This window comes from Cyclopterus lumpus, chromosome 7, assembly GCF_009769545.1.
Source record: "Cyclopterus lumpus isolate fCycLum1 chromosome 7, fCycLum1.pri, whole genome shotgun sequence".
NCBI classification, from domain to species: domain Eukaryota; kingdom Metazoa; phylum Chordata; class Actinopteri; order Perciformes; family Cyclopteridae; genus Cyclopterus; species Cyclopterus lumpus.
This window is the reverse complement of record NC_046972.1, coordinates 17728061-17739749: the sequence shown is the minus strand read 5'-3', so window position 1 is coordinate 17739749 and position 11689 is coordinate 17728061. Positions and strand designations below refer to the sequence as shown.

Here is an 11689-nt window from a genome sequence, read left to right as displayed (position 1 = left end):
CGAGCACACTGTGGGTGGCCAGAGCCGACAGCGAGGTAACACAACACGCAGCTTTTCTTCTCACTTTATTATTGAAACGTGTCATACAAATCTCAAACAATATTTTCTTCTTTTTTTTTTTTACATAAAGTACAGAAGTAATGTGAATAACAAAAACCTCCCTCCCCCCCAAAAAAGAAATAACTTAACCCAAGCCTTTCAAGTGGCAAAAATACTAAATTACACAATAGACTAAATGGCTCATAAATGAGTTAACCTGAGACTTTGTTCAGTGTGTAATTAATCAAGCCATTAATCAACATAGCTGCGTCTGTATTTTTTCTCTCCAAATTACAGTGTTGCAACATCTAAAAAGACCACTTGATGACCAGCTGGGACTGACTGCTGCCACTTGAAACTAAATAACACTTTCAAGACTCTGCATCGTAAAGCAAACCTCCTGAAAAGTGACTAAATGTGCAGTCTAAATAATACAGCAGGACCATTTAAGACAAACAGAACTTGTGAAATCTGTTACACGTTACAGCCTATGGATTTAAGGCACCACTAACGCAGACGATAGCCATTTGCCATTTCAAAAAGGACAAATAACAACCAGGAAAGCTGTTGCGTTTAAAACTGGGCTTGTCAAAACCATGTCAAAAGAACTCCTCAACCCACACGGCGTGACAGTTAATCATGCGCCGTCGGTCGATATGGCCCCAGCAGTAGTTCTTCTGTACCTCACGAGTCGGTTTCATGTGGTGCCTGAGAAAAACCCCGACACCCGAAAAACACATGTCCATCTAGTTATACTACAAAACATCTGTCTCTAGTCGATAGACAGCTGGGTGCGGAGGCTCAGCTGACATGAGGGATACAGCAGCTTTACAATATTAACAGCATGTGGAGCACAACATGAGGTAGACCACTTCAACATACACAGGACGTGTTACTGTTGCCCGTTTGTAAACCACTGGGCCCGAAGCCTTTAAGTTATTTAACAAACAAAAAAAAAAAATCCCCAACTTTCAGTGCCTTGGAAAAGGGAGGGAAAAAAACCATTTAGAATAGTGCTTAATTACTGCCTGGACATAAACAGTAAGTGAACAAAGCAGCAATTTCTCAGACACATTACATTTCTTAAGTTTTTACTTTATATCATTTCTATGTACTGAAAGCTTACAGATATATTTAAGTTATCCCACATACAAAGTTTACCGTTATGTCACAGACACTTACAGATATCTGAGCATTGGTGTGGGTCAAATCTGGAGCAAGCAACAGTTCTGAACGGAAACAAATATCACAGTGCACACCAGTGGAATAACATTTCCAAAAGAGAGCCGATGCACTTTTTCATTCAAAAAAGAAAAATAGTTCATTAAAGGCCTCAGCCATGAAATGTTTATGAAACACACTTTCCCTACTATTGAAAAAATATGAAATTAGGGGAATCTTGACATTTTGAGCATGAAACGTCTCTCTTTAATCTGAATATTGAACAAATTCTTCAAGAAGTTCTCCAAAATAAGGGAGCAGTAAAATAGAAGAAAAATATACTTTACGTTTTCAAATATGACTCGATTCATTTTTTTATCAAGTACCAGGTAAAATATTCTGGTCAGGGTTTGAAAATCAGGAAAAAAAAAGCTCTAATTGTATGTACTTCACAAAATATGTTTCAACCTTTTACCTCGGTGCCACTTTAGATACTTTTGTCAGTGGTGCCATAGCGTTGATTAGGGAAAGGGCCCGACGGGTCTCTCCTCTGAAGGTTGGACAGGGTGGGTAAGTGTTGGTACAGCACAGTTCGGCTCCCTGAGAAAACAGATTTAATGTTAACTCTACAAACTGCCAGGATATGTAGATATAACGTAGCCTAGGTAGAATCAGGAGAAAAAAAACCTGAACCAGGTATCCTAATACATACCTGCTCTTGGGTTGACCAGTCCTCCGTGACTGGGGTTGACTGGTGAGCCATGATAGAGAGATGCCAGGTCACTGGGTGTGTAGGAGCGCAGAAGGTTCATCATGCTCCACTCGGAGTCCAAGCCTCCCCCAATAGCCGCTGAAGACGTCAAAGAACCTAAGGCGTCAGAAACTGTGGACGGACACGACATTTGTGAGGCGGTTTTCACACTTCTCCCTGAGAGGAGCAGCCTGTTGGACGCATTCCCTGCTGGTCCTCTGAAGCCAGGCTTCTCACCGGTGTCAGCTTCCCTGCCTTTAGGTACCGCGTACTTCAGTCTCTTGCTGGAAGGCTCACCAAAATCCATCTGGGGGAGGCTCCCAAATCGGCTCGACAGGCACAGCCTGGCAGCATCCGCGTGCCAAATGACGCCGCTCCTCGCTGGGTAACTCCTCTCACCAATTCCCACTCTGTCTGGGGGGCCTGGTCGGTCCATGGCATACTTGCTCCCCGTGTTGGACTTCCTCATGAGCTCCGTATACCTGGAGGATTCCTGACTGGGACGCGTGTCGGCGGTTTGTGCGCAGCGCTGGGTCTCTTCGACAACCTCGTGTACGGGTGTGTGGATAGGGGACCGCTTCGGGGCCTGCGGTGGTTTAATAGGCGTCTTTTCTTCTGGTTTTGCAGGCTGGGGGGGTGGGGACTTGGTTCGACGAGGGTGGCGCCGGTCAATCATCGGAAGCGGGCTGACGTCTTTCCCTTCGAGCGCAGGGGGGCAACCTGTGAAACGTTTTTCTTTCAAACTGCCAAATCCATTCTTTTTTGGACTGTCTGACTGGTCTTTATGAGTGAGCTTTTTGTGCATTATCAGAACCTCTGGGTACATGGTTTTATATGAACAAAACGAACAACCGATTGGAATTAATGTATTTCTGGGTTCTCTACTAGCAGGGATGGACAGGGACACTTTTAAGGACAGATTTAATGGGGCCTCAGAGTTCTCGTCTTTTATCTCCTCCCTTTCCATCTTCAGGTTAACAGGTTTGGGGCACTTTATGACTCCATCATCAGTCGGGGAGTGAGCAGACTTGGCAATTAATTTCTCATACTCAGCATTGATCTGTACGAGTGGTTGGCCAAGCTTGCTACTACCTATGCTATCAAATCTGTCCGCTGGTGTTCCATTGGTACACGATCTGGTTCCAGGGACCCAAAGTTTGGATCTATTTGGAGCAGGGTTTTCATTGTCATTTGCATGTTTTCGAGGGGAGAGCACTGAAGGCACAGGTTTGCTGGGAATATCAACGAAAGGTTTGTCCTTGTGACGGCGATCCAGGTGATATTTCAGTGAAGTCTTCTGGGCTGCAGCGTAGTCGCAGTAAGCACACTTGAACGGTTTTTCACCTGAAACCAGCAAGCAGTACAGTTAAGTATATGCATAGTTTAAAATATAAGCCACAGAATGTGTATACAGTAGAGTTAATGTAGGCAGCAGTCTCATATTCATAAATAATTCATTCATTCAAGCCAAATGTGTTGGAAATACCTGTGTGAGTCCTCAGATGAACTGTGAGGTAATAGCTTGATCGGAATGATTTGGCACAGTAACTGCATGCTTTTGATCTGACCTTTGAACGGTCAAAACCATCTTCACCTTTTGAAATACACAAAATAATTAATTAATACATAGAAAGGAAAAAGACAATTAAAAAAAAACACAGAAAGGCACATGTAATCATCTCTCCCATCAGCAGAGGGAGCACTTGGTAACAGAGTTTTTTTCTTTGCATGAAAAACACATCTTTCAACTTCTACATCACAAGTAAGACAGTGAGTGAAGCATGGGAGTGTACTGAGCACTACATTTACCTGGACCCAGGTTTTCCGTCAATGCTGCCTCCTCGAAGCCCTCCTCACAGCCTTCCTCTGCATGCTCAATGGAGCCTGCTCTTGACAACTTCCCATCAACAGAGGAAGTTGGACTCTCTTCGCCGCCTCTCTCACGCTTGTGGACCCTGGAGTGGAGAACTAACTGGTGGTAGGTCCTGAAGGTTCTCTGACATTCATGACAAGTGGTTGGCCTTTCTTTGACCTTACTTTTTTGCATTAGAGACCGCCGTTGCGGGGCTGCGTGGTCCACTACCGTCGGCTGCTGAGACTTGAGCTCTCTCCCAAGGATCCCTTTTGTAGCCTTGTCTCCTTGTCCCTCAGACCAAATGTGACTCAACTCCTCCTTATCAGAGCTGCATTCTTCATTGTCTGTGCTGGCTTCCTGGCCAATGTCTTTAATATTATTAGGACCAACTGCTATCTTGCCCTTTGTAGCAAGTTGCCAGGCTTGGTATGTGTTGAAGGGATCCAGCTGAGGAATCCATTTTGATGATCTTGCATGTTGTAAACTATTTCCTGTAGATCGAGGCATAAGGTTTAGACCGTGAAGAAATGATTCCTGCTTGGCAGAGGATTCAGTAGTGACATCCATTTTCTCCTCATCTTTATCTTTGCCTGGCTCCACCTCTCGATTATGAACTTTACTGTGTTCCGCCAAACTGTCGTGGTCAGGGAAGAAAAACCCACACACCATGCACATCTTGTAAACAGTGACTACTGGTTCTGGAGCAAGGTCTTGGACGATGTCATTGACTGTGACCGGTATCTCCAGATCTTGCTGGGCTTTGCTCTTTGCGCCCGATTTAACATGCATTTTCATGTGATTCTTGAGGAACCACGGCTCTCTAAACCGACGTCCACAGACACTGCAGCAGTAAGTGAAGTAGTCCTTGTGCTTCCTCATGTGGGTCTCCAGCTCAGTGGCATCATGTGACACCTGATCACACACGATACAGCTGTGAACCTCTTCTTTATCAACGGGGAAGTTGCTCGGTTTGGGCCAGGGTCGCTCTCCTGGGATCCTGAACTCTGCTTCAACTCTAAGCACGGCTGGTTCAAAGAAAGTAGTGGGGTGCTGCGTCAATACGTGGGGTCCCAGCTCATCCTGATGGGTAAAAGTCTGATCACAGAACATACACGATAGTGGTATGCTTCCTCCGGATTGCAACACAGCCTTTTCTGAGTAAATGGTGTGCGGTGTCATGCTACAGCCGGGTCCTGGTACACTTGCATTGTTACTAATAAGAATATCTTGGGCAAGTCCATCTGGGCTCTCCACAAACTGAGGCAGCGAGTGAGTCGGCATTGTCCTCTGAAGGTGGAACAACAACGCTGTAGACTCTGTCCAGATTAGGAACCTGAAAACAGTTGAGAAAGTGGCATTAGGTTTTGCTGAATGTCAGAACAGAAATCAGTTAGCTGCTACCCAACGGGAGATAAAAATCGGTTCAAAAATACACCACAGGAAATGTATATTTTTTAGCAATCAGCTGCATAGACAACTAATTTCCTCTCTACAGGCTATTAATAAAACAAGACACCAAACAATGTTTTCCTCAAGGTTTCTTAATATGTATATTAAACCTTAGTTTGTGAGCAACCGACCACAGAATTTGGCATACTTGATATCATACTAACTTAATAGGGTGAATCTGAATGGTTCATGCTGTCATTCCAGCTCACATTGAAATAGTTTTTTGGTTCAAAACAAAGATTAATTTGGATGCTACATTGGTTTAGAGTAAACAATAATAAAATGTTAAACAATTCACAGCAGTTGAATGACATTTTTTTCTTTCAAATGCCACAACATTAAACAATTACTGTAATATTCAGCAGTCTTCTGGACACAACGTTTGACTTCACCACCATTTTGTTTCAAAGATCACACCATATATTGAGTCTCAAGACAGTTACAAAACGGGTTTATATATATATATATTTTAAAAAACGTTTTGATGTTATACCAGACTACAATCCTTGTCTGCCTTGCCGACTCACATTTATAGGGTGTGCTCCAGCCATATAACTTCTTGTTTTACTTTTGTTTCCTGACCACTAGGACTACCTCCCCGTGGTCACAGGAGCTCTCTGTGTGTACAATAAACCAGCACACTCCTGGTTTGACTGGCACAAGGGTGGAGTGACTGGACCAGCAAGTTCAAAGGCTCGAGGCTTATACAAGTTAAAGAGCAGACTGTGACAACAGCAAAGCAACACTGTGCAGTCACAATGCCTATGGACTCTTTTTCTTTGTTTCCATTTGCCCAAATACATGAATCGGGTTACTGCTGGGCGAGATAGTCGATAATAAAGTTGCTCTTCATTCCCCCTCAATAATATAACCTCGACGAAAATGCCTAATTGTACTACTTATTGCTTAACTTTGCATTAATTAGTTCGTCTTGATGACATTTTGATTTAATCCAGGTGAGCACATGCAACCGCCGATAATGACCCAGTGGGATTGTTTTTCCTGAAGCACGCGCACGCTTTGTTGAGGCAGCGTGCACGTTAGCCACTTTGTTATTCAAGAGAGTGCAGCTCTCGTTACAATTAACGTTAGTTTGCTCGCGAGGAGGAGGGGGGAGGGGTGCTCAAAGTTATAGTTAGTTCAGTTGACTTTACTAAAGTTAATACGGCTGCTAAACGGAGTTGTTATTACGCGTCTATGTGCGTATAATAAAGCACAACACGAGGACTCGGTTGTTCTTGAACATCAATCATGTTGCTGGCGTTGAAGCGATGGCTTCGACTCATCAGAAGATTCATGAAGCTAACGTTGACCACATTAACTCCACCACACGATAACGTCCCCTTCGTGACAACAGATGAGCTCAAAATCAACAACAACAACCGCGAGCTCGTGTACTTACGTCGCTGCTTATTGCTTTTTGTTTTGTTTAACGCCCGTTAACGTAAGTTAACAATACGTTAACGTCACGGCTTGACGTTCCAACGACACTAACGTCGGAAAACTAAAACACTTTCTGTCTCCTCGACTTCAACCAAACTGTAGAAACTCACCAAACAAATACCTACCAAAAGGGAGAATTTCCGGATTAATAATGACACTGATACTACGAGCGACTGAGTTCGGGAGCGAGCGAAGCAGTTTGTGTGAGTTGCTTCTTCATTTCGCTCACGAAGCGCGTTCACTGCCGCTGGTGCACGGCTCACCTATTCAATTGTTTGAATGTGAATCATATTTGTTCTACTTGGCGAGTCCTCACTGTGCAGCTGTTGAATTCTCTCTCTCTCGCTCTCTCTCTCTCTCCTCAAGGGGGAAGATGGAGCGCGTGCACGGCAACCCCCAAAAACCAATAGGGCAGTCACGTGGTCGCGAATAAGAGATACAAGGATTTACACGACAATTAAAAAAAAAACAGCCCTTAAATGTATATGGACATATATATATAACCATGTTTGTATGACATATTTCCAAGAGCCATTTACTTACCGGTCACGTGGACAGGGTTGACAATCTTTGGCATTTAATCACTGTCGTGTTTTTGTTTTTTTTAAACACAGGTTACAATTCTATGACACCACACAACCTAATATTGTGTTTTTCTTCCCGTGTTTACGTCGCTAACTTTGGGCTCGCCTGTATAATAATAATAATAGCGTATAAATGCTACTCTAGTCGATGTAAAGTGTCACAGAGTGCGTCCCTTGTGCTGATTAGAGCCAGAGACACAACAACAACTGTTTCATATGTCCTAATGCTGCACTGAACCTACCTAAAGAAGCAGCCCTTCTTCCACCCTCTCGCGTCATGCATCAGCCACCATGTGGAGATGGGGGAGGGGTGCCTCAAACTTTTTCACAGTTACATGAGTTTTTTTTTGTGTTGGTTTTTTGTGTTGTTGTTGCAGAAGCAGGTTGGTTGACTCATGACACAATTCAGCTTCTTCCCATTTATCAAACATGCAAAAATAACTCAAAGCATTTTGCTGTCACCTAAACATACATACGATAAAGCCATACACTTAATACAAATGTATGATGTTTGAATCTTAAAAAAAAAAAAGGGGATGCTTTCTCCTATTAAGATAGGACATATCAAAATGTATGATGCTATGTTATATTAATCCTAATGCTAATACTCAATATAACAGGGATTATGGAGAGTCACTATTTGGTTCTTTAAGAACAACACACTGATTTCTATGAGATAAAGACCATCACCTACAGTAGCACCCACTGGCTAATGTGAAGTTGACTAACAGCCCCTCCTCCACCCTGAAACCCTTCCAAAGAGACACCAGGCATTGATGGTATCTTACATCCATACCTTTTACAATCAATGAGCATATTCAGTAGACTTCAGTGTGCACTCATTATTGAGACACACATACACCCTGACCCTCCCATCTGCGACGATGCAATGTCTGAAAGAAAAAAAACATTATTAGTAACCACTTTCAGCTGGGGAACAGTGAACAAAGGCCATCTCTCAGATTAGGCTGGGTGGTTGCCTTATAGACCAGTATAGTGTTTTGCCTATTAAAAATTCCTTTGAAATCCTCGTTACCAAACAGGTCAGACCAATCCCGTGTTCTCTATCTAAGGACATCACAAGTAGATCTGCAGGTTTGGCAAGCAGACTTCACTAAATGCAATAATGAATGTGGTTATTGTGTACATGCCAGATGCCAATAAAGAGACGTTATGCCTTATCACATGTTAGCTTGTGTTGTACATATAGTGAAAACAATTCCAATGTTTATATTATCTCGGCTTCAATAAGCCATGTGTTCTCTGAGTACCTGGCAGTACAAACTAAAACATCCTGTATGTGTTTAAGACTCAATAGCCTCGATGTGCTGCCCTAAATTAAAACATTTTTGTACCCTCTGCAATACCCTGATTCGTGTTTTGGTATCCTTGCCTCACCCTAAGATCCTGTTACACAAACAAGTCTAGTATGTTAATCAAAGGCACCACATGTGACACATAGAGGCCTCCCGCTCATTTCCTATTGTTCTCTGGCCACAAAGGCTCTGTGAAAGGCGATCAATCTGGAGAAGCAGTCTGATGCCTCCGGATGATGAAATTGCCAGGAGATGTTATAGCCTATCATAAAAACACAACCTGTGAGGTGGTGGAAGTTTGTGCTTAACCAGACAGATATCCTTTAATTGGATGGCAATTTGATCATAAATGATATATTCCAATTTATTAATTAGCCCCCCCCGAGCAGTAATGACCGCAACAAGTACGCAAACATTGTTTACTTTTGACTGATTTAATTAAGTTTGTCATATTGTTTGACTTTATGCTAATGTAATTTCTCTTCCACAATTTTCCTCAAACTCTTTGTTACATATTGTATCTTTCAACAACAACAACAACAAAAACGTACATGTATGCATTGGAACCGAAAGCAGTGCATTTTAATTGAAGATTAAGAGTTGAAAAAAGCCAAATGCTAAAATAGAATGAATAATGATGTGTTCAGAAGACAGCCTGATAGGAACTGGATCGGCGAATGGGGAAAGGCTGCGGTGGCTTCTTTTTGTCTTGGTGTGTCAGGAGCAGCTGACGACATTGTTCTCTTCCAGATTCACAGCCTGCCTTCTTGCATAATCCTGGTGTCGCTCCTGAGAGACACTGATAATATATAATCTCCTTCCTCACCCCTATGTTTATTCAGTGCAACCAGCTGTTGGGTTTTTGATCATCGGGGAAATTTCATCAGTCACCAAAAGCATTCCTTTTCTGAGCTCGGCACATGTTTGAAATATTTGTGCATCGTTCCTGAGGATACATTGAAAAGAGGTTAAGAGTTCACTTTTTGACTTTGTTTGACTGAAAGACATTTCTTTATTCTATGGTGACCCATATGGACATAGTGAATCATATAAAACTAAACAAAATAAAAGAATATATTGTAAGTGGATAGCCACACATGTTGTCCAGTAATGGGAAAATACAATACAATAAATAATAAACTGTTACATTGATGAACACATGAGCAAGTGAAGTTTATTCTGGTCAATATTCAATAGTTACTTGACCATTATCTTTTTAATAAACATGGCTAGAACTCTTTGATTTTCTCTCTCTGTTGCTGCTTGAATTAATCCTATTGATCTAAAAAAACAAAAAAAAAACATACATAGGTATAATGATTCTTCTGAACTTTATCTCCTCTCAAATAATAACTACAAAGACTTGGAACAGTCCCTTAAATATCTCCTGTTTGAAATTGACAGTTTAGACATATTTTCTCTGTAAATAGGGTTAAAATAGGATTATTAATTTTTTTAAACAAGGTCATACCAAACTGTCTGTAGCTACAATACTTCATCATGCCAATCACATATCAATAAGTCTAAGACCTAAAATATGTTGGGTTATCTCCACATTCATGATACAAAATCTTCCATCAGAATTCCATTTTGACCGATCTACTATCATGTTACTGTTTCTGTAGCAGCACAGTAGATGATGTTCTGGGCAACAGTCCTCTTACAATTCGATGTAGTTTTTTTATCTTCACAGGGCAACTGGCTGTTTTTCTATTTACCTGCCAAATCATTTTCATGGACCATACCAAGTAAAAAAAAGGAAATGGAAGCTTTTAATCTCAACATTTGATATTACATTTTTTTTTTTTTACGGGGACAGTGCACATTAATACAAACATTTCTGTAAATGTGCCAGAGTTAGCCAAGAAGCTATTTTTCATCTGTAGTCCCGAGAGGCAGATGTCACAAAACAAACCGAAAAACACAAGATTACATTTACAAGGTTTATACAATATTTACTTAAAAATATATCTGTTTTTAGTTCATCATCCCATCACTGATTGGAATATTAAGCAAATGTTCCAACAAAACAACATCGAATAATAGTGACATTACAGCCATTTATAGCATTTGTGGTATCATACAGACACCTTTTGTCTCTCCAGCAGGATGTAACATTCTCCTGAAAAGAACCCTCAAAAACCAACCCTAAAAGTCCCTTTGAGAGCATCTGCATTAGAATGCCTCCCCAGCACACAAACACACACACACCGTGCCTCCAGGACTTGTTGATTCCCCCCGGGTTAAAGTGACTGACACTGTCCTGTAGAAGATCGCTGCCATTCATTTTTTCCAGAATCTGCAATTACTGTCTTTCCCACTGGTCCCTGGAATTGTGTCACCCTAATGTTTCCTCACAGAACCGACCTGTTACTAGCGCGCCGGGCTGCGCCGCACATTATGCTGACAGCAGGCCTCCTGTCAGGCCTCCCTGCCCACTGTTCCCTTGTCCCCCGACCACCCCCCCCCCCACCCCCCCCCCCACCCCCCCACCCCCCACCCCCCCCCCCCACCCCCTCCCTCCGAGTTTGGTGCATTCACACAGTTACCTCCATTGTCCCGGGATGAACTGCAGCAACATGGTGGTCAAACAGATCTTGTGCGGTGTGTACAATCTTTATGCCCTGTTAAATCCATATCTGTACATATTCCCATTCCAATAAGACATCCAGCTCATCTCTTGTCTGTGATTGTACACAGAAGGGATTGACCAGACTGTACAGAAAAGCCTTCCCTTTAAACACTACACTGCATGGAGGGACATGTAGCTGTTACCTTCATCTGAACTGCGTTGCGTTTTTTTTGTGGAAAAAGGCTGAGTGAATTTCATAATAACCATAATGCAGAGAGCAGGAAGTGGTGGTGAGATGCAGTGTGGGTACTGTGATGTTTTTCATTTTAATAGAATGTTAATAAGTGGTGATTTTATGTATAGTGATGAGCTATTTGCACATACCAGCAATACTGTTGGTAAAAAGTCACACATTCATCTTAGTTTGAAACAATCCCCGGGGGAGAAGACTGACAATGTACCACATGTCTTGCACTACCTCACTTTTTTTCCTTAAGTGCCATGGCAATTACTTTGATG

At 42.2% G+C, this 11689-nt stretch overlaps 1 protein-coding gene across 8 annotated transcripts; it reads right to left on the bottom strand.

Annotated features, from left to right (window-relative positions):
* Window positions 1-1113: 1113 nt before the first annotated feature.
* znf217 (zinc finger protein 217) lies at window positions 1114-7578 on the bottom strand. 8 transcript variants are annotated; one of them, XM_034536475.1, is made up of 6 exons: window positions 7525-7578; window positions 3761-5139; window positions 3438-3545; window positions 2189-3295; window positions 1913-2083; window positions 1114-1800 (listed from the first exon to the last, which is right to left on the bottom strand). In XM_034536475.1, exons 1-6 carry the CDS (start codon window positions 7563-7565, stop codon window positions 1688-1690), a joined length of 2919 nt encoding a protein of 972 aa, XP_034392366.1. In that variant the 5' UTR covers window positions 7566-7578; the 3' UTR covers window positions 1114-1687. The 8 variants fall into 8 exon arrangements, with proteins under 8 accessions (XP_034392366.1, XP_034392368.1, XP_034392360.1 ...); XM_034536477.1 differs by lacking the exon at window positions 7525-7578 and adding an exon at window positions 6824-7061; XM_034536469.1 differs by having other exon boundaries at window positions 1913-3295.
* Window positions 7579-11689: the final 4111 nt, after the last annotated feature.